Raw genomic sequence first — 24,087 nt, 5'->3', positions numbered from 1 at the left:
TGTGTGTTTACACTGATTCTGTGCCTGGGCTTTCCTGTGCAGAAACTTCCTATAGAGTTCTATAGAAGAATCAAATGGCCCCATAGAAGGGTGGCATGTGTTTATATTTGGGGGTGAGGATGTTAAAAGGATACTTGCACTTTTCCTTACATTATCTGGTTAGCTGGACAGTTTCAATGCCTCTAACCCTTTAATGCATCTGATCCAACAAGTTGCCATGCGTAAATATACTTTAGCATATGTCTGCACTTGCGGTTATAAACATGTTAATTAGCAGAAGCTTGCCATTGTTATGCTCTGCAAGGTGTGCAATTACAAATACATTTCTTTCACAACACTGGGTTTCATCAGATCATTAGAGTTTAGAATAATCTAGCATACGAGGACAGCTTTAAATAGAAAAAGGCATGGATGGATGGTGCATGGAATGGTATAACCGCACCAGTTATTCAATGACAATTGAGAATGTTTGTTTGTTTTTTTTACAAATTTTATTTTATAGTACAATTAAACACTTAGCTTTTTTTTCTTCTTTAGATTGGTTTAACCTTTTGAGCACAATAAAATAAACATTCCCTAGTAAACTATTTAATATTCTTATCCCAGCCCTTGCAGTTTACAAGTTTCAATGGTTCTGGCTTCTGCTTTCTCGGTGCTGCTTCCCTGAATATCCAGTATTCATAGAAAAGAGTTGACAGTGCAGTCTCCTCCAGTCAGTCTTTTATATTGGAGAAGGGAGGAGCAGGGGAGTGCCTTGCTATCTTACGCTACGTGTTCCCATTGACTCGCACAATGTAGGGAGGCACAGCTCTAGCCCTGACATACTAGGGTGGCTCCATAGGATACTGCAAGAGAAAGGAGTCTCCCTGAAGAAAGAAACCTAGGCAAGGATCACGACACCATCTTAAACTGAAACGTAGAGGATTACAAGATAAATAAGCAGCATGTTCAGTAAGTGATTAAATCAGCTGCTGAAAGTGCTTTAAAAACTGGCAGAAGTTTATTTTTATTTTTTTATCTGTATGCATTAAGGTAAAAATCCTTATGTGTGTGGCAGCCTCCAAAGCACCCTCTAATAGTTACCTGAGTCCCATCTCTGTCCAGCGATGTCCACAAGTCCCTCGGCTATCCAGGACACTCCTCCCGATTGGCTGAGAGACAGCAGTGGCGCCATTTGGCTCCCATGGCTGTCAGTCAGCTAGCCAATTAGGAGAGATAGGGGTCAGAGCCGAACAGAAGCTCCATGTTTGAATGGACACACGGAGTTGCAGTTAGGCTCTGGTGCCCCCATAGCAAGCTGCTGACTGTGGGGGCACTCGACAGGAGGAGGAGTGGCCATGAGCAGCAGAGAGGGACCTGAGAAGAGGAGGATTGGGACTTCTCTGTGCAAAACCAACTGCACAGAGGAGGTAAGTATAAAATGTTTGATATATATATATATATATCAATCCATTTTTTTTTTTTTTTTTTTTTTTTAAAGAGACTCTACAATCACTTTAATATCGCTTTAATATGTTGTTTTGTCTATATCAAGGTGACTCGTACCTTTTTATTGTATGGCTTTGAGGCTGTGCATTACTGGTGCCATTCACTTTAAATGGCACCCCAAGGCAGTAAAACAGTAGTGGGCAATGCACCCACACTACAGGGCATCACAATGTACGCTGCTTTGAAAAAAGGGTCATGAACGTTTTTCAGTCAGTTGCCATGTGTTGGTAGCCCCTTATTAAAGTGAACGGGCTGCCTAACCACAACACGCCTTAATGTGCACAGTAATGTGTTAACACTTATGGCAATGCACTGTAACAGTCCGAACTGGCCTGATTTCAGCTGTAGCATTTTTGTTAGAGAAAAATGATTTAGTTTGCTTCTTTGATTAAGCTGCTTTCACAGCTTAATGGCTCATACCAGTGCCTACTCCTTTTTCTAAAGGTCTCAGGCTAAAGTTTTAATCAGAAAAATTGTGCCTCAAACAAGAGGCTCTGCTGACATTTTTTTAAATCGCCCACATTGCTCTTGAAATTCTTTATCATTTCTTGAATTATAATTTACCTGAATTATATGTGAAATATAATTTAGTAGAAACCTATATAAAACCATTTAAAAAAACAAAAAAAAACCCTAAAACAAAAGTTTTTTTTCTTTTTAATGAGCCAAAAACATGAGCAGTATTTTTTTAATTTGCTTTTACATTCCAAATACCTCAAAGAAAGGCAGGCATGCACTAAAGTCATCCGATGCTTACCATAAGGTTTTTAGTGAATTGAAAAGGTATGGATTTAAATTGGGTAAATAGCACATACAAAATGAAAATACCCTACGTTCGTGCTTTTGTAAATTAACCACTTCGCTCCTAAAATGTAAAAATCATCTTTTTTTTTTCCCCTAGAAAATTACTCAGAACCCCCAAACGTTTCATTTTTTTTTTTTTTTTTTTTTTTTTTTTTAGAAGAGACCCTATGCTCATGGAATGGCACACTCATGGAATGGCACCAAACTTTGGTACCTAAAAATCTCCATAGACGACACGTTAAATTTTTTTTTACAGGTTACCTGTTTAGAGCTACAAGAAAAGGTCTTGGGCTACAATTGTTGCTCTTGCTCTAACGCACGCATTGATACCTCACGTGTGATTTGAACGCCGTTTTACATATGCAGGCGCGACTTGCGTATGCGTTTGCTTCCGTGCTCTGGGACATTAAATGTATTTATTTATTTTTAATCTTTATTTTTATTTTACACTTTCTCTTCAAATTATTATTTTTTTTGCTCACTTTTATTTCTATTATAAGGAATGAAAACATCCCTTGTAATAGGAATAGTGCATGACTGGTCATCTTTATGGAGAGATGGGGGGTCTATAAGGCCCCCCCCCCCCCCCATCTCTCCTTCAGGCTGTAAAGACCAAGATCAAAAAATAAACTGTCTCGGCCTTTCCAGCTGCATTCCCATCATTGTTTACTTCCGCCGGCCTAGACGTGATGTCATAACATCGCGCCCGGGCCTCCGAGGACCATCTTTCAGCGGCGACTGATTCGTTCTCTGGCTCAACGATCACACGGGTGAGCCAGTAGAGGCATGGGGGAGGGGGGCCATGTAAGGATGATCAAGCGGCTGAACTGCCGCTATGGTTGTTCTTACGATGCAGGGAATCTCCCTCCAAAAAATATATCATCTGGATGATGCCTGTAGCTGCAGGCATCAATCAGATATCCCCACTTAAAGGCCATGATGTCATATGATTAACCACTTCCCACCCAAGGTACAAGTGTAGGTTGGAGAAAAAACAAAAAGACAGTACATCTCTGTAATATGTGTACATTTCCCCTTGTTTTATCCCTCTAACCACACAAAAGTTCTTGATCTGTCAGAAATTGTGTGCTCCTAACTTCCTATTTGGCCTGACAGCACAATGCTGCACTAAAACCCCAACCAGTGTTGCCAACCTTGCCTGCTGAACTACAGAACTCCTAGCCCCCAACCCTCTTTTTCTCTCTCTACTTGCATTAGCAAATTGGAGTATGCTTTGCTGGGGTTTTTCACCTTCCTCTGGGTCAACTGTGGGTGTAGGATTGGATGATATTTTTTATTTATTTTTATGGTTGAACCAGAGGGACTTGTCTTTTTTTCAGCCTGACTAACTATGTAATTTATTTTCAAGCAAAACAGTGCTGTCATCTTGACTTCCAACAGCCTGCCCACACACTGTGTATAGAGAGAGAATACTGGGGGCATATCCACATCAGTAGAACTTGACCTCCCAGTAGCCGCCCCAAAGGTTTAGGCCTGGTAATGTCACAGGTAGTCGTAAGAAAAAGTAGAAGTCGAAAGAACGAAATTCTGCTGGGGAATACTATAAAAGGGGGTGGGGGGAGAGGTCTGAACATACAGTGGAGGGGGGGGTGTGTTTGATCCCCTGCTTATTTTAGTATGTTTGCCCACTGAAAAATGATCAGTCTATAATTTTAATGCAAGGTTTATTTTAACTGTGAGAGACAGAATAACAACAAAAATCAAGAAAAAAATAATTTCAAAAAAGTTATAAATTGATTTGCATTTTATTGGTTGAAAAAAAGTATTCCCCTATCAATCAGCAAGATTTCTGGCTCCCAAGTGTCTTTTATATACAGGTAAGGAGCCAAGATTAGGAGCACTCACTTAAAATAAGTGCTACTAATCTCAGCTTGTTACCTGTATAGAAGACATCTGTCCACAGAAGCAATCAGATTCCAATCTCCCCACAATGTCCAAGACCAAAGAACTGTCCAAAGATGTCAGTGACAAGATTGTAGACCTACATAAGGCTGGAATAGGCTACAAGACCATCGCCAAGCAGCTCAGTGAGAGGGTGAGAACAGTTGGTGCGATTATTCGCTAATGGAAAAAACACAAAATAGCTGTCAATCTCCCTCGGTCTGGGGCTCACAAGATCTCACCTTGTGGAGTTTCATTGATCATGAGACCGGTGAGGAATCGTTGTTAATGATCTTAAAGCATTTTCTTTCAGGAAAGGAAGGAAAAGAAAAGAACATTCAGTGTGACAGCAAGTATGATTTGAATGCACCTAAATTCTATCAAATTGGACATATAAAATAAAAACCGCATATAGATGAATCTATTCTATCAGATATATAAAAAATTTATATATCATGCTGGAACGTGTAACTATATACATAACGCTGGAATATTCAATCACAAAAAGAGAGACATCGATCACGCAAACCTTTGGAAAGGGTAAACGTGTACCAACTAGGGAGCTATAATGAAAGAGGCAGGTATATGCAGGCATATCCAAATTGATCAAATTAATTCACAATGCATAAACTGCCATATCAAAGCCTAAAGCGGACATCGAAGGATACCCCATTCAAGGACCACGGAAAAGCAACAAAGAAAGGTGCACACACTAGCCTGCAATTTTGTGATGTCTGATTGGCTATTCATCCCATAGACACTTTTAAGGCTACTATTTTATATCTGTGATTTTGCTCTCTATCCTTAGCTATGAATAAGCACCAGAACAATGCGTGAAATGCGTTAGCTTTTTAATCCTGTTTTTCCATATTTGATATGTGACTGCATTTGGATTTTATTGACCAATAAAGATGCCATTTCTCTGACGTGCAGCCATCCAGGAACTTTTTATTTTCTACCATCAAATCTTGCGTTAGAACCTACTTCCCTCAGCCAGATTATTGAAAATGGGTGGTGGATGGGTCCAAAACCCACATTCAAGACAACAAAGGAGTGACTCAAGAAGCACATTAAGGTCCTGAAGTGGCCTAGCCACTTTCCAGACCTTAATCCCATAGAAAACATGTGGAGGTAGCTGAAAATTCGAGTTTTCAAATGTTAGCTTGGAAACCTTAATGATTTGGAGAGGATCTGCAAAGAGGAGTGGGACAAAGTCCCTCCTGAGATGTGTGCAAACCTGGTGTGGTGTTTGTTTAAAAAAAAAAAAAAAAAAGTTATACTTGCCACCTCTGTGCAGTTGGTTTTGCACAGAGCAGCCTGGATCCTCTTCTTCTCGGGTCCCTCTTCGCTGCTCCTAGCCCCTCCCTCCTTTAAGCACCCTTCAGCCAGCAACCTACTATGGGGCCAGTCAAGCCGAGTCAGAGTTCCGTGTATCCATTCAGACACGGAGCCCCAACCTGGCTCCACCCCCTCTATCCCTAGATTGGTTGTCTGACTTTGACAGTTGTGGTAGCCAATAACGCCACTGCTCTCTCAGCCAATCAGGAGGAGTGTACTGGATGGCAAAGGGGATCGTGGACATCGCTGGAGTGAGGAGCTCAGGTAGGTAAATGGGGGTGTGCTGGGGAGGTTGTTACACACAGAAGGTTTTTTTATCTTAATGCATGGAATGCATTAAGATAAAAAAAATCTCTCTGCCTTTACAACTCCTTCCATTGATAATTTTTTTGAAATGCGTTTTTCTGGATATTTTTGTTCTGTCTCTCACTATTAAAATAAACCTACCATTAAAATTATAGACTGATTGTTTGTTTCTTTCTCAGTGTGCAAACATACAAAATCAGCAGGGGATCAAATACTTTTTTTCCTCACTGTACACTTTAAGACTCCAAAGTTTTGCTGACTTTGGAGTGCAACGTTGACGCAACTTTGGGTGTGACTTTGGCTTTGACCAGTGATAATGGACAACTGTTGCATTGTATAACAGTCAGGTATGATATTCATGAAACTTTTTAGGGTTAACTTTGAAGTCTATAGCCCTCAAGTTGCATGAAAATCGGACCAAAGTAGTGCATGAACTACTTTGAAGTTGCTGCAACCTTCAAGTTGCACATATGTGAATGGTTATCATTGGAAATGATGGGGAATGACTTGTCATGCGACTTTGATCTCCAAAGTTGCACGACAAGTCGCACAAGTGTAAATGGAGCCTTAAGCTATTTTAAGATGTATGTGGCCAGTTTTATATTTAGCAAATCTTCCTCCTGACATGTTAGAACATTTCACCAATTGCATATGCAGGAAGACCCCCCTTTAAAAAAAATAAATAAAATTGTGTGTTATCACCATTGCAGGGATATTCCAGTATTGTGCAGGTTCTCTACAGGGCATCTCAAGACACTGTTCCCCTTGCACCCCCCTGTGCAACACAATTGCCACTAGTAATGCTTAAAAGAACAGACGGGTGTGTACACTGCAGTGGTTGCTCATATTGGGTAAATTTTGCTTTTACAGACCACATTCTCACAGTTAAAGCTTTCCCCTGGCCTCCGGAAAGTCCTGTTCGCAACTGCTCTCGGCACAGTAGCTTTGGCTCTGGCAGCCCACCAGCTGAAAAGACGAAAACATAAGAAGAAGCAAATAACAGCGGAGAGTGGAGGCCTGAAACCCGGCGGGGTACCTACAGCTGTCTTACCGGTCAGACGCACATCTTCTGTAAAGAAAGGCAAGTCTCTGGCCAGTAATTTTTATTAAAAAATATATGCATTGTCTTTGTCTGGGCTACTGCTCTGTGCTATTTAGAAGATAAAGCGTCCGTTAAATTTGCTCCGTGGTCTAAAGTGGACTTTCACCCTAAAGGGGAAGTCCCATTATATGTTGTCGTGCCCCACCCCATTTGATGTTTTTTGGGAGTGGGTACCTAATTTTGATAAGAACCTGCTCTCACATATTCTCAAATCGCCTTGGCTATACAAGCAGAAGTTGCCCCCCCCCCCCCCCTTACCTGCAGCCTTCTGGTACATGTCATAGGTCCCAGAAGGCTGCAGTACCATTCACAAAGTGCAGTGGGAAGCTGCAAGGAGTTACTTCCCTTAGTAAACATGCCAGCTCCGGGGATCTGAAGACTGGCGATGAACCAGGCCAAGTCAGGATGGCACTGAATTCCAGGACAGGTAAGTGTGTCCTTTTTATTAACCACTTCAGCCCCCGGAAAATTTGGCTGCTCAATGACCAGGCCATTTTTTTGTGATACGGCACTGCTTTTCTTTAACTGACAATTGTGCGGTCGTGAGACGCAGTACCCAAACAAAATTGACTTCCTTTTTTCCCCACAAATAGAGCTTTCTTTTGGTGGTATTTGATCACCTCTGCGTTTTTTTTTATTTTTTGCGCTATAAATAAAAATGTGGCAATTTTGAAAAAAAACACTATCTTTTACTTTTTGCTATAATAAATATGGCACGTTTTTTTTTTTCCAAATTTTTTTTTCCCTCAGTTTAGGCCAATATGTATTCTACATATTTTTGGTTAAAAAAATCAATCAATAAGCGTATATTGATTGGTTTGCACAAAAGTTATAGCATCTACAAAATAGGGGATAGATTTATGGCAGTTTTGTTGTGTGTTTTTTTTTTTTTTTTTTTTTTTTTTTTTTTACTATTAATGGCGGCAATCTGCGATTTTTATCAGGACTGCAATATTGCGGCGGACAAATTGGACACTTGACACATTTTTGGGACCATTGACAATTATAGATTGATCAATGCTATAAAAATGCACCAATTACTGTATAAATGCCCCTGGCAGGGAGGGGGTTAACTGTGTTCCCTAGTGTGTGTTCTAACTGGGGGGTGGGACTGTCTAGGAAGAGAGAGAGAGATCGTTCATACTTAGTATGAACACATGATCTGTCTCTACTCCCCTGAAAGAATCGGGATGTGTGTGTGATTACACACGCATCCCGGTTCCTGCTCTCACGGGCGATCATGGGTGCGTACCCCTAGTGGCCAAAAGGCAAAGTGACGCAAGTTAACGCTGATTTGCCCAGCCGAGCCAACCTGCTGCAGTAAAACTGCGGCGGCTGGTCTGGAAGTGGTTAAGTCAGCGGCTACAGGATATTGATTTAGATTGTGTGTGCAAGCAGTCTCCTTCCAACACCACTTTCCACCTCCAGAGACATTCTAGTCATCTAAACCTGAGTTCAGTCCAAAGTAGTGCTGGAGCTTGGCCAGGGTTTGAAATGACAAACCACTGGGAAAACTGAAATCTACAGCATACGTCAACACCATCAGTGGTACTGACAGACGTTACTGTCCTAAAACACTTACAGAAACAGGTCTTAAAGTGATTCTAAAGACCAAATGTTTTTACCTTTTTAAAGCAAGCATTTAATGCATTAAAGTGATACTAAACACACACTGCTAATTTACATTATCCCTTCTATTTTTATATATGGATGATGGCACTGTAATTATTTTAACGCGGGAGTAAACCCGTTGAATTTTTTTTCTTTTTTGCGCCGCATACTAGTTCATTATGAAATACTTACCTTAGAATGATGCCCCGACATCTGGCCCAATCCACGCCGAGGGAGCTGGCATGTTCCCTCGGTGTGTCTTCTGGGTATCGCGGCTCCGGCGCTGTGAGTGGCTGGAGCCGCGATCTCGTCGCATGCGCGCGGGAGATCTCTTTCCGGCAGGGTCCGGCGTCTGCCAGACTTCGAGCCAAGAACCCCCTCTACGCATGCGCCACTGAAGTCAGTGGCGCATTGCAAGGGAAATATCTCATAAACCGTACAGGTTTAGGAGATTTCTTTTTTTTTACCTGTAGGTTAAACTTATAAAAATGACTGACTATACAACCGCTTTAATAAAAAAAACATTGAAGTACCTTTTTTCTAATGGATATATAGCTGTCACATGACCCAGCTCTTTTCCAGCCTGTCTGCAGGGAAACCTAAAAGGAGGAGCTTCTAGTCCTCCCCTGCTTGGTCACATAAAAAAAAAAAAAAAAAGAGCATTTGGATAACCGAGTAAAAATAAATAATATCAATAAACTGTTTTAAATTGAAATTCCTAAAAAAGTGTGTGTGTTTCAAATCAGAGCTGCACCTGTGCTGTGCTCAGGCATTTCATTCAAAATGAGCTGTAAAGGGGATCGAGACTTATAACGCATCCATCCAGCAGACTGGAGCAAAGCCTAGTCTAATATCGCAAAATGTTCCTTTAACACGGCTACCCTAGAGGCAGCCTATAAGGTGCTCTTCCGCTGGTACTGGGTTCCATCCTGCATAGCAAAATCAAACCCATCCTGCAGTGATAGATGCTTCAGGGGTTGTGGTCAGCGAGGAGACTAACTTCATATCTGCTGGTCCTGCCCTCGCCTAGTGGGATTTAGGTCAAGGGTATTCGGTCTTCTGTCCACTCTCTTCCAAACATCCCCCCTGCAGGGATGCCAGGCTGGCATTACTCCATTGCCCGTTCCCGGGCCTCTTTACTTATCAGAAAAAGCTGGCCACCAATCTGTTTATTACTGCGAAGCGTACAATAGCTAGGACCTGGAGGAAACCGACTGTTTCGTTTGTGGAGGTGAAGAGCACCCTAACGACTCTCACGATTAATGAAAACATGTCTAGCATCCTCCACAATTCTTATGCCAAGTTCCTTTTAAGGTGTGGGGCCTGTGGTGGTCATATGCTCTTCCCTCTCTGCACCCGATCAGCCTAGGCCAGTGATGGCGAACCTTGGCACTCCTGATGTTTTGAAACTACATTTCCCATGATGCTCCACTACACTGCAGAGTGCATGAGCATCATGGCAAATGTAGTTCCAAAACATCTGGGGTGCCAAGGTTCGCCATCACTGGCCTAGGCCATGCTAATTGACTCCATCCCCCCCCCCCCCACACCTCCGACCTGGGGGAACCCTTATTCCTACCTAACCTTCCTGCTCTGCACCTCCTTTCCTCCTCTGTCTTTCCCCTCTACCTCATGTGTTCCTCGTTACTATATATTCTCTTTTCTCCTTTCTCTCATCTTTATTTCTTTGTTTTTTGGTGTCCTTCTTATTTTCTTCTTTTCTATTTTTCTCTGTCCGCAAGACTTGGATTTTAGTTATGTTTAAAAAAAAAAAATTGTGGCACCTAAACTCATTTACCCTCCGTCGACCCCTGGCCTTTGCCGGAGGGCTGATGATGCTTTATACCCTCTATGAACAAACATGCACCCTAGGTGCATTACTAAGCTGTGCCATGATATATTTTATGTTTATATCCCCTGCGTGGGATCGTTACCGTTGTTCTTATTTCCCAAAATTTCAATAAAGAAGATTGTATATAAAAATGAGCTGTAAAGGAACATAAACGCAATAGGTCCCTGCTGCACCACGCACATTGTGCAGTTCCCTGTAACGCAGCTGCACTCCGGACATGCCACAAGTTTTAGTTTCATTAACAATGAATGGCACCACAATGCACTAACATGGTGCACCAACAGGCGTTGCAGTAATGCATGCATTAGCTCAACACTATAGTGTGAATGAGCCCTTAGGCTGACCTTTCTGTGCCTTAAAAAAACACATTAGATATATTGTCTATTTAGCTGAATACATTTACCTGTATATCTAATTGAGTATTAAAATGACAGAGTTTCCCTTTGACGTGAAAAAATTCCGTTAACGCAAGCCAGACCAATACATTGCTTACCTCATGGCTTACATTTACAATGAGCATTTCTCTTCAATACGCTGGATTATTTTTAAGGCCGGAGGCTTACTGCACAATCCCAGTTAACACAGAAAGGAGGCAGATAATAATTTTTAGATTGGACAGACCAACGTCTAGCAAATAATGAACATTTATATTTATTATTTGTAGAAGTATTTACTTGCTGTAATCTGATTGAAATACCAATACCTAACCAGACACCAGTCATACAATTCTGAGGGTCTTTTTATTTACAGCCCTTATATTTCTTTCTGTCTATTTGACCTTTTAGGATACTCCCGCAGAGTGCAGAGTCCAAGCAGCAAGAGTAATGACACTCTCAGTGGTATTTCCTCTATAGAGCCAAGCAAGCATTCAAGCAAGCACTCAAGTTCCACTCACAGCCTGACTTCGGTAAGTCCTTTTGATGTATCATAGCAGGATATACACTATCTCACAAAAGTGAGTACACCTCTCACATTTTTGTAAATTTTATGATATGATTTTATGTGATAACACTGAAGAAATGACACTTTGCTACACTGTAAAATAGTGAGTGTACAGCTTGTATAACGGTGTCAATTTGCTGTCCCCCCTCAAAATAACTCAACACACAGCCATTAATGTCTAAACCGCTGACAACAAAAGTGAGTACACCCCTCAGTGAAAATGTCCGAATTGGACCCAAAGTGTCAATATTTTGTGTGGCCACCATTATTTTCCAGCACTGCCTTAACCCTCTTGGGCATGGAGTTCACCAGAGCTTCACAGGTTGCCACTGGAGTCCTCTTCCACTCCTCCATGGTGACATTACAGAACTAGTGGATGTTAGACACCTTGCGCTCCTCCTACTTCTGTTTGAGGATGCCCCACAGATGCTCAATAGGGTTTAGGTCTGGAGGCATGCTTGGCTGGGCCATCACCTTTACCCTCAGCTTCTTTAGCAAGGCAGTGGTGGTCTTGGAGGTGTGTTTGGGGTCCATATCATGTTGGAATACTGCCCTGCGGCCCAGTCTCCGAAGGGAGGGGATCATGCTCTGCTTCAGTATGTCGCAGTACATGGCATTCATGGTTCCCTCAATGAACTGTAGCTCCCCAGTGCACTCATGCAGCCCCAGACCATAACACTCCCACAACCATGCTTGACTGTAGGTAAGACACACTTGTCTTTCTACTCCTCACCTGGTTGCCGCCACACACACTTAACACCATCTGAACCAAATAAGTTTATCTTGGTCTCATCAGACCACAGAACATGGTTCCACTAATCCATGTCCTTAGTCTGCAACTGTTTGCAGGCTTTCTTGTGCATCATCTTTAGAAGAGGCTTCCTTTTGGGGTGACAGCCATGCAGATCAATTTGATGCAGCTTGCGGCGTATGGTCTAAGCACTGAAAGGCTAACCCCACCCCTTGAACCTCTGCAGCAATGCTGGCAGCACTCATACATTTCCCAAAGACAACCTTTGGAGCACGTGCACTCAACTTCTTTGGTCGACCATGGCGAGGCCTGTTCTGAGTGGAACCTGTCCTGTTAAACCGCTGTATGGTCTTGGCCACAATGCTGCAGCTCAGTTTCGGGGTCTTGGCAATCTTCTTATAGCCTAGGCCAGTGATGGCGAACCTTTTTGAGCCGGAGTGCCCAAACTGCAACACAAAACCAACGTATTCATTTCAAAGTGCCAACATATACAGAACTTGGTGAGCGTGTGCTGTAATGTCTGGGGGTGAACATAGGACACATCAGAAACCGTTGTGCATTCACTATGTAGTCATAGTGTTTTGTACAAGAAGATCTAAAACTAGAACACATTTTGACAAAAGTTAGATTTTTTGGAAGCTGTCTTAGCATTGTGCAATCAAATTCCAGGATCACTATTCTACTAACTATATATTTATATTCAATACAGTCAAGTTGCATGACAGGTGCATTTTAAATGACTAGTTCTTCAGTAGAAGCACCGGCTGGATGATAAAGAAATCCTGTTACAGGGGTGACATGCAACCAGCAACTCTCCAGCTGCAGCAGAACTTCCAGTCCCCCCATGCCCTGCTGGCACACATTATGCACTCTTTGGTTGCCAAGGTATGTTGAGATCTGTAGTTCTACTCCAGCTGAAGACGTACTGGTTGCTCTGCATTGCTGTAGCAGAAGACTACTTGAAAAATCTCTCATTCCTGACTATGTTCACAGTCCTATATGTCCAGTATAGTGATAAGGAAGTGTGGAATCACTGTGGTGCGATCGTCTTCCTTCTTTGAACAACATAAAGTTTCCATGGACTTTTCTTTATAGTTGTATGGTTTACTGATACATATTATTTGGCGCAGCTCTTTTCCTTTATTTTTTTTCTTCCCTGTATAATGCCAGTGATTCTGGACTGTCTGTCATGCGACTTGTGTCATGAAATACAGGGGGATGGCAGGGACAAAAACGATATGTATTTACATCTCACTGTACTGCAGTGGTCTTTGCTAAATCTAGCAGGCTTTCCCAGCCAGATAAACCTGAATAGCCAACACAAAGTATCATCAAAGCTCATATCCTACAGAAAATGCTTCCAACAGCTTTGATAGAGAGTAACACAGACAGCATGCACACGACATTATTCTGACCATACCCTTCCATATTTTGTGGCAATGTTGGGAACAAGAATAAAAAAAAAGAAAGGTCCCCAAGAAATAGATTCTATTTGAAGAGGCATAGAAACAGTGGACACAGCTAAAGACATTTATTCCCCACACAGCATGTACACTTACTTTAACAACGCTTGCCACAGCAGTCCAATAATAAACCCATCAGCCGACTCAGTTCCCGGGCTCAAGAACGGCCTGTGATTGGGCATCTTCCCCACCACATGTTCTGCCTGCCATCCAACCCAGAGCGACTCTTCATCCAGTCCACGCCCATCCTAGACACGGCCCCCCATTGGCTCAATCCCCACCTCATGTTCCACCTGCCATCCAACCCAGAGCAACCCTTCATCTCATCCACGCCCATCCTAGACACATCACCCCTACCCCAGGGACTTTTGGGAAATGTAGTTCTATGGGGAGGGGAGCTGTGCACGAAATACACCTCTGTACAGGATTTTCTCACGTGCCCACAGAGAGGGCTTGGCGTGCCAGCTGTGGCACGCGTGCCATAGGTTCGCCATCACTGGCCTAGGCCATCTTTATGTAGAGCAACAATTCTTTTTTCAGAAACTCAGAGTTCTTTGCCATGAGGTGCCATGTAGATCTTCCAGTGACCAGTATGAGAGAGTTAGAGCGATAACACCAAATTTAACACACTTGAGACCTTGTAACGCTAACGAGTCACATGACACCGGGGAGGGAAAATTCCCAATTGGGCTCAATTTGGAAATTTTCACCTAGAGGTGAATTCACTTTTGTTGCCAGCAGTTTAGACAATAATGGCTGTGTGTTGAGTTATTTTGAAGGGACAGCAAATTTAAACTGTTATACAAGCTTTACACTCACTACTTTGACAAAACTGAAGAAATTACACTTTGTACAAATGAAAAGATATAATAAAATAGTTACAAAAATTTGTGGGGTGTACTCACTTTTTTGAAAGTGTGTGTGTGTGTGATCACGGATCCGTCCTGTGTGAAAGGACCCTAAGTTTACATACCTTGGTGGAATTTATGATTTCTTGGCCATTTTTTCAGAGAATATGAATAACACAAAAACATTTAGTTTACTCATGGTTAGAGCCAGTTCACGCAGGGGCAACACCAGCGCGACTTGAGGCAACTTGGACACGACTTGAGTATCAATAACAGCGTGACTTACAACACGACTTTAAGTCGCCCCAGGCCAGGCGACTTTGGCCGTGGCCAATCGGAATAATCAGCTCTCGAGGGGGAACTCCACTCCAAATTTTAAATAAAAAAACGGCATGGGTTCCCCCTCCAGGAGCCCTGGTATGAATTTTAAGGGGAACCCCCCTACGCCAAAAAACAAAACAAAAAAAACGGCGTGGGAGTCCCCCAGAATCCATGCCAGACCCTTATCCGAGCACGTAGCTCTGTCGGTCAGGAAAGAGGGTGGGGAGGAGCGAGCGGGGCCAGGGGGCTGTACCAGGCTGCATACCCTCAACATGGGGGGTGGGTGCTTTGGGGAAGGGGGGCGCCCCCCCCCCCCCCCCCCAAAGCACCTTGTCCCCATGTTGATGAGGACAAGACCTCTTCCCGACAACCCTGGCCGTTGGTTGTCAGGGTCTGCAGGCGGGGGTTTATTGGAATCCGGGAGCCCCCTTTAATAAGGGGCCCCCCACCCTATGTGAATGAGTATGGGGTACATCGTACCCCTACCCATTCACTTGGGGGAAAAAAAGTGTCAGTAACAAAACACAACACAGATTTTTAAAGTAATTTATTAATCAGCTCCGGGGTTCTTCTTCCGACTTCTCTGCTCTGTTCGACCTCTTCTCCTGGTGTCCGGCCTCTTCTCCCGCTCTCCAGTTCTTTTGCCAGCTCCTCCGCTATCTTCTTCCAGCTCTTTTACTAGTGGAGGAGCCCGGTCTCTTCCGTCCTTCTTCGCTCTTCTCTCTTCTTCCGATGTTGACACAACGCTCTCTTCCGCAGTAATGGCTTGTGCGCCGCGACTTATATAGGTATGGAGCGTGGTCACCGGGTGATGTCACACGGTGACCCCACCCCTTATGACCCCACAGTCCCCGCATGCCCCAGGACTTGACGTCATAAGGGGCGGGTCACCATGTGACATCACCCAGTGATCACGCCCCATGCCTATATAAGTGATTGCATACGTCGCACAAGCCATTACAGTGGAAGAGAGTGTTAACATGGGAAGAAGAGGGAAGAAGGACGGAGGAGAAAAGGCTCCGAAGATGGACTAGGAGCCGGCAGAAGAACTGGAGAGCGGGAGAAGAGGCCGAACAGAGCGGAGAAGTCGGAGGAAGACCCCATACTCATTCACATAGGGTGGGGGGCCGGATTAAAGGGGGCTCCCGGATTCTGATAAGCCCATCCCCCCCGCCCGCAGACCCCAACAACCAATGCCCAGGGTTGTCGGGAAGAGGCCGTTGTCCTCATCAACATGAGACCTGGTACGGTTCAGGAGGAGGGGGGGCGGCGCTTTTGCTCGTCCCCACCCCCTTTCCCGACCGGCTGGGCTACGTGCTTGGATAAGGGTCTGGTATGGATTTTGGGGGGGACCCCATGCCGTTTTTTCGGGGGGGGGGGGGTTCACCTTAAAAATTCATACCAGACGCTCCTGGAGGGGGAACCCATGCCGGTTTTTTATTTAAAATTTGGCGTGGAGTTCTGATTATTCTGTGAGAGAGGCGACATTGTCGCTTCAATATAGATGGAGATGACTTCCATTAAAATCAATGGGTACAAGTCGCCTAGAAGTTTGATTTGAAGTAGTACAGGAACCTTTTTTGAAGTCGGAGCGACTGCTGTAGTGTACATTAAGACGGCTCCATTAACTAACATTGATTTTCTCAACAGGGCGACTTGGGGCAACCTGAAGTCGGATCCTGAGTTGCCCCTGTGTGAACGAGCTCTTAGTGTTTGGGTGAAGCAGTGTATTATCAACTGTGTTTACTCTTTTTAAATCATTATGACAACAAACTACCCAAATTACCCTGATCAAAACTTTACATACCCTGCTGATTTTGGCCTGATAACATGCACACAAGTTGACACAAAGGGGTTTGAATGGCTATTAAAGGTAACCATCCTCACCTGTGATCTCGTTGATTGTAATTTGTGTGTGTATAAGTCATGGGGAAAGCAAACGAATTGTCAAAGGATCTGCGGGAAAAGTTAATTAATATGTACAAAACAGGAAAGGAATCTAAAATGATATCCAAGGAATTGAGAATAACAATCAGCAGGGCTCAAACTAGAGGAGTCGACAAGGCCTATGATGAAAGGTACACCATTCCTACTGTGAAACAGGGAGGTGGTTCGCTCATGTTATGAGGATGTGTGAGCTACAAAGGTAGAAAATTTGGTGAAAATTGTTGCCAAGATGAATGCAGTATTTTCAGAAAATACTGGAGGAACATTTGCATTCATCAGCCAGGAAGCTGCGCATGGAATATACTTGGACATTCCAACATCACAATGATCCAAAACACAAGGCCAAGTCGACCTGTCATTGGCTACAGCAGAATAAAGTGAAGGTTCTGGAGTGGCCATTTCAGTCTCCTGACCTCAATATCATTGAGACACTCTAGGAAGATCTCAAATAATCTTGCTTATGCTATCCAAAAAACGTAAAAACATTTTTTTTTTTTGCCTGGATCTACACTTAACAAATGTACCTGTTCCGACTTGCAAACAAATTAATCTTAAACCTACAGACCCTATCTTGTTTGTAACCCGGGGACTGCCTATATATGTAAAGCACTGTAAAATTGATGGCGGTATAGACGCATCTTTTTATTAAAATAAAAATGTATTTATGTTGATGGAAAAGAGAGAGCAGGAGAATGGAAAAGGAGGGTGATGACCACATGTCCGGTAAGATCAATGCAGGTAAAAACATACTTTTCTTATGTATCTAATCACACCAAGAGTGGCTAATTGGCAATCTCAACAAGAACTCAAAATTAGATGATCACCTGATCCGTGGGTACCTTAACCACTTCAGCCCCTGAAGGTTTTACCCCCTTAATGACCAAGCAGTTTTTAGCGATAAGGCACTGCGTTGCTTTAACTGACAACTGCGCAGTCGTGCGAAGTTGTACCCAAATTTGACTTTTTTTTTTGTGTGCTATAAACAAATATAAAAGTTATAGCGTCTACAAACCTAGGTGATAGATTTATGCATTTTATATTTATTTTTTTACTAGTAATGGCATTGATTAGCGATTTTTATTTAATTTTTTATTTTTTATTTTTTCGGGACTGCAACATTGCGGCGCACAGATCAGACACCTAACTGACACGTTTTTTGGGAACCAGTGACATTACTACAGTAATCGGTGCTAAAAATATGCACGGTTATTTTACTAATGACACTGGCCGGGAAGGGGTTAACACCAGGGACGATCAAAGGGTTAAAGGAGTTGTAAAGGCAAAAGTTTATCTTAATGCATTCTGTGCATTAAGATAAAAAAACCTTGTGTGTAGCAGGCCCCCCCAGCACCCCCGAATACTTACCCTAAACCCCTTCTCTATCCAGCCATGTCCACAATTCCCTCGGCCATCTGGAACTCTCCTCCTGATTGGCTGGGGCACAGCCGCGATGCTATTGGGCCCCCACAGCTGTCAGTCAAAGTTAGTTAGCCAATCCCGGGAGAGAAGGGACGGGGCCTGGTCAGGGCTCGGTGTCTAAATACACAGAGCTCTGACTTGGCTTGGGTGCCCATATAGCAAGCTGCTGGTCTATGGGGGCACTCATCGGGAAGGAAGGGCCAGGAGCAGCAAAGAGGGACCCAAGAAAAGGAGGATTGGGGGGGCATGGTCTGGTGCTACATGGAATAGGACGTGCGGTGTGGGAGCTCCGCTCGAGGCATATCCTTCTATCCGATCCTGTGTGCTTGTTTCGCCAGCTTTGAACGCTGCAACGGCTTGGGGCAGCTCTACCACCCATCATGTCTCCCCCTAAATGATCCAGTGCCGTTGCTAGGCTGGACAAATATCGCCGCAATCTTACTGAGGAAGATGGCGCCGTCCCGCTCCCGGAGGGAGACGAGCAAACCGCTAGTGACACCTCTCGTGTCCTTGAGGCTATTGCCCTCTGCCAAACGAGACTCCCCTCCAGAATCTAAGAAGTGAAGGTCGACATATCCCTAATCCGGCAGAACATTCACAAGCTCCGGGAGCGGGTGTCTGAGGCTGAGCGTCGGGTCGGCCACGTGGAGGACGGCCTGCACCCTCTCCAGGTCACCACCGAGCAACTGCAATTCCAGCTGAACACAATCCTCTCCAAACAAGACGATATGGAGAATCGCCTCCGGAGGTGCAACCTTCGTTTCGTGAGTCTGCCTGAACGGTGTGAGGGTGCTGACCCCCCCCCCCCCCCACATACCTGGAAAACCTGCTAATTAAAACCTATGGCCGAGAGGCATTCTCCTCCTCATTTGTGGTGGAGCGTGCCCATCGCCTTGCTGCAAAGCCGCCTCCAGCAGGAGCCCCACTGCGGACTCTCATCGCCAAGTTCCTTAATTATCGTGACCGCGACACCATCCTGAAGCTTACCCAGGAGCGGGGCAACATTCCGAACGATAATGTGACTGTGGCGGTATATCCGGACTTCTCTGCGGAGGTACAGAAGAGGAGAGCTAAGTTCACCGAGGTGAAGCGCCAACTGCGCATGCTACACCTGCCCTACGCGATGCTCTTCCCAGCCCGTCTCCGTGTGATCCGTGATGGTAGGGCGCACTTCTTTGAGGACTCGCAAGCCGTCTTTTCCTGGCTGGAACGCCGAGGGGAGGCCGGCCCGGCCTAACCAGTGATACACGACGCCCGGCGAGGGCGATCCGACCTTCCCTGTTTGGCCTACGGACTATGCACGCAGCTTGGACATGTGAGTGTATTACCTGCGCTCCCCCTGCCATCCTTCCCTTTCCTCTCCTGGTACTTCTCGTGGCTCTACAATGTCCATACTCCCCTGCATGGGTGCAACACGCCCCGGCCTAATACCACATGCCATATCCCATTTAAGCGTGCCTTGGGCGGCTCCCGCATGCACGTTTTTACTTGGGACTGGCTGATCCCCCCCAGAAACTGCTGTATGCCCTTCAGTTTATTCGCCCCCTTGCTATGGCTTACCCCAGGATGCTGGCGTACAGTGGTGTGAAAAAGTGTTTGCCCCCTTCCTCATTTCCTGTTCCTTTGCATGTTTGTCACACTTAAGTGTTTCGGAACATCAAACCAATTTAAACAATAGTCAAAGACAACACAAGTAAACACAAAATGCAATTTGTAAATGAAGGTGTTTATTATTAAAGGTGAAAAAATATCCAAACCATCATGGCCCTGTGTGAAAAAGTGATTGCCCCCTAAACCTAATAACTGGTTGGGCCACCCTTAGCAGCAACAACTGCAACCAAGCGTTTGCGATAACGTGCAATGAGGCTTTTACAGTGTCCTGGAGGAATTTTGGCCCACTCATCTTTGCAGAATTGTCCTAATTCAGTTACATTAGAGGGTTTTCGAGCATGAACGGCCTTTTTAAGGTCATACCACAACATCTCAATAGGATTCAGGTCAGGACTTTGGCTAGGCCACTCCAAAGTCTTCATTTTGTTTTTCTTCAGCCATTCGGTGGTGGACTTGCTGGTGTGTTTAGGATCATTGTCCTGCTGCAGAACCCAAGTTCGTTTCAGCTTGAGTACACGAACAGATGGTCGGACATTCTCCTTCAGGATCTCTTGGTAGACAGCAGAATTCATAGTTCCTTTTATCACGGCAAGTCTTCCAGGTCCTGAAGCAGCAAAACAGCCCCAGACCATCACACTACCACCACCATATTTTACGGTTGGTATAATGTTCTTTTTATGAAATGCAGTGTTCCTTCTACGCCAGATATACTTGGATACACACCTTCCAAAGAGTTCCACTTTTGTCTCATCGGTCCACAGAATGTTGTCCCAAAAGTCTTGGGGATCATCAAGATGTGTTGTGGAGAAATTGAGACGAGCTTTGATGTTCTTTTTGCTCAGCAGTGGTTTTCTCCTTGGAACTCTGCCATGCAGGCCATTTTTGCCCAGTCTTTTCCTGATGGTGGAGGCATGAACGTTGACCTTAACTGAGGCAAGTGAGGCCTGCAGTTCCTTGGACGTTGTTGTGGGGTCTTTTGTGACCTCTTGGATGAGTCGTCGCTGCGCTCTTGGGGTAATTTTGGGCGGCCGGCCACTCCTGGGAAGGTTCACCACTGTTCCATGTCTTCGCCATTTGTGGATAATGGCTCTCACTGTGGCTTGGCTTTTCAGGCTGACCCGTCGGAGGCTAACGCCTCCCTTCTGAGGCTGCAGACTAGGCTTACGGACCAACTTCACCATGAGAAAGCCGGGCAGGGTATTTTTTTCACTAAACGTCTGTTTGAACATGGCGAACGCGCGGGTAAGTTACTGGCCTACATGGCCCACTTGGACCACCGGCCCCCGGTGGTGGTGTCCCTGGAAACCGCATCCGGTACTGAGATCACAGATCCTGATTTGGTGGTGGAGGAGTTTGGGTCCTTCTACTCGGGCCTATACTCCTCTACCGTGCACTACACCCAGGATGATCTCATAGCGTTCCTCAGTGGTGTCTCCTTCCCCACCCTCACACCCCTGCAAAAAGCCCAACTTGAGGCACCCATCACTGTTAATTGTGTAACGGAGGCCCTGTCACAACTTCCTACATCCAAGACACCTGGCTCCGATGGTCTGCCCCTGGAGTTTTATACCCAGTTCGGTGAGATTATGATCCCCCCAATTGACCAAACTGTATTCGCACATATTTGACACCGGCTCCCTCTCCAGATCCATGGGTGAAGCCCTCATAGTCCTCATACTCAAGCCAGGCAAGGACCTGAAATTACCTGAATCGTACAGACCCATATCCCTACGCCAATTAGATGTAAAGATTTTGGCCAAAATTCTCGCCCTGCGTTTAAACAAAATAATCCATACCCTAATACATCCTGACCAAACTGGGTTCATGCCCCAAAGGAATACGGCCTTTAATCTCCGGAGGCTTCATATGAACCTCCAGGCCCAACACACTGACATTGGATCCAGAGTGGTGGTCAGCCGCTGAGGCGTTCGACTCTGTGGAATGGCGTTACCTATGGGAATGCCTTCGCAGATTCGGAATAGGTCCCAACTTTATCAAGTGGATTCAGCTATTATACTATGCCCCCACGGCGCGTATTCAGGTTAATGGTAGGACTTCCCTCCCCCTTCCCGCTCTCTCGGGGGACACGCCAGGGCTGCTCCATTTCTCCACTGCTGTGTGCCTTGGCTGGGGAGCCCCTGGCCATAGCCCTCAGGACTTACCCGGGCATTAGGGGTCTTCGTTGTGGCCAGCTGCATGAGGTGATCAGCCTATATGCGGACGATTTGCTCCTTTATCTGGCAGACGCTGGCCCCTCATTGGCGACGGCCCTACGAATTATTACGGCCTTTGTAGCCTTTTCTGGGCTTCAGATCAACTGGTCCAAGTCCCAAATACTCCCATTGGACTTGGGGCCCTCCCGCTTGCTAGAACAAATTCCATTAAGTACCTCGGCGTGCACACCTCCAGGTCCCTCCCCGACTACCTTACCCTCAATGTTGAACCCCTATTTGACATCCTAAAATCCAAAACTCAAGTTTGGTCCCGTCTCCCCCTTGGGGTGATGGGCCGAATAAATTTGGTTAAGATGATACTCATTCCCAAGCTTCCTTGTTTTCTGGCAGGCATCGTTATACCTTCCCCCCCCCCCCCCCCCCCCCCGCATATTCAAAGCCATGGACTCTATCCTCAATGCGTTTATTTGGGGTTCGTCCCGGCACAAGCTGCCGTGGCGGGTCCTAAAATGCCCATCGGCCCTGGGTGGTACCGCCTTGCCTGACCTCTTCCTTTACTATGTAGCGTCTCATCTCTCCCATTTTTTTTTTTTCATTTCAACCAAACAGATAGAGCCCGCTACACCACTCTAGTGTGTTCAGACTCCAGGCCCGCTGACTCACCCTTTCCAGTCTTTGTTTTGTAGCTCTCACCTCCCGCCCCTAACTAGGGATAAGCACCCCATGCTTTCTTACCACTGTAAAATCTGGCGGCTCGCAATGCGCCTAGGAAGGGCCCCCTCTCCCCACTCTCACACGCCTCTTTGGAAATGCCGGAACTGGCCCTCATCCCGGATCCCGGGTTGTGGGTGAATAGGGGTGTCATTTACTTATCGCAGGTGGTCTCTAATGGGATGGTCAAATCTTTTCAGGCCCTCAAGGATGATTTCGCCCTACCCAACCACATGTTGTTCCGCTATCTCCAACTCCGACACGCGCTCAATACCCAGTTCGTTGACCGCATTCCAAGACTCAAAACTCCAGCATTGGTTGATCTAGTGCTGGGCAACGAACAAAAGCAGTTAATTTCACAGCTGTATGACCACCTTTTGTGCCCCACTGCCTTGGCCTATCATGTGCGCGCTCGGTGGGAGGATGATCTGGGCGCGGTGTCTGGTGAAGATTGGGTCGAGGCTCTGGCGAACGACAAAATTGTGTCACCCAAACTCACGGACCGCCTCACCCACCTCCTATATCTTGCACAGATCATACCTCACACCTCATCGTATCTCTAAATATAGACCTGAGCACAATCCCCGCTGCCCCCGTTGTGATTACCCAGATGCGTCCTATCACCTACTCTGGGCTTGCCCGACTATACAGGGATACTGGGCACAGGTGGTCCAGTTTCTCCATGACCGCATGGGTTCCCCAGTGTCTCTGTGCCCTCGACAGTGTATACTGGGGCTCCTCTCTCTATCTGAAGGCGAAAAATACCTCAACATCTTCCTGCAGGAGACACTATTTCTGGCCAAGTTGCAGATCACCAAAACATGGCTGAGAGGACGCCCCCCCACGCTACAACAATGGATTAGGGCGGTTACTGACACTCTCCCCCATAAGAAGCTGCTATACACTCACAGGGGCTGTCCCAATAAATATGCACGTTTGTTTTGGTAGTGCCTGTTGCGCTACACTTTGGTAACACTATTCTGTTCCTTATGCTCAATAAAATTGTCATTTTGATAAAAAAAAGAAATAAAAAAAAAAAAGAAAAGGAGGATTGGGCCTGCTCTGTGCAAAACCAACTGCACAGGGCAGGTAAGTATAACATGTTTGTTATTTTATTTAAAGTGAGACTTTACAATCACTTTAAGTGTGTCCCTAGGGAGTGCTTCCTAACTGTATGGGGGATGGACTCTCTCTATATGAACACAGTGATCCATGTTCCTGATTAGCAGGAACACCAGATCACTGTGTTCGTCTCTGACAGAACGGCGGTCTACTGTGTTTACATCGGCAAACCGCGACTATGTCTCTCTGGGGAGCAATCGTGGGTGGCCGGCAATAGAGCCGTCCTGCTGCAGTATATGTACTGCGGCCGGTCTGAGAGTGGTTAAAGTGTTAGTAAAGTCTCACACTGTGTACAGTCATGTGATGACAAGGAACTATCTAACAGGTGAAAGAAAAAGGATAATTTATCATTGTGCTGTTCTTCATTCACTGTCC

General features: G+C 45.2%; 1 protein-coding gene across 1 annotated transcript in view; it reads left to right on the top strand.

The window, feature by feature from the left end:
- The window catches only part of MIGA2 (mitoguardin 2), an 87,240-nt gene that overhangs the window by 11,857 nt on the left and 51,296 nt on the right, over positions 1-24,087 (top strand). Inside the window, exons 3-4 of the mRNA XM_077478523.1 lie at positions 6,709-6,919; positions 11,189-11,310. Coding sequence (XP_077334649.1) covers positions 6,709-6,919; positions 11,189-11,310 — 333 coding nt within the window. The remainder of the gene's footprint in view (positions 1-6,708; positions 6,920-11,188; positions 11,311-24,087) is intronic.

Source organism: Lithobates pipiens, unplaced genomic scaffold (assembly GCF_037356315.1).
Source record: "Lithobates pipiens isolate NorthernLeopardFrog02 unplaced genomic scaffold, aLitPip1_a1.2 Scaffold_1, whole genome shotgun sequence".
In the NCBI taxonomy this organism is placed as follows: domain Eukaryota; kingdom Metazoa; phylum Chordata; class Amphibia; order Anura; family Ranidae; genus Lithobates; species Lithobates pipiens.
This window is presented reverse-complemented; position numbering and strand designations above follow the sequence as displayed.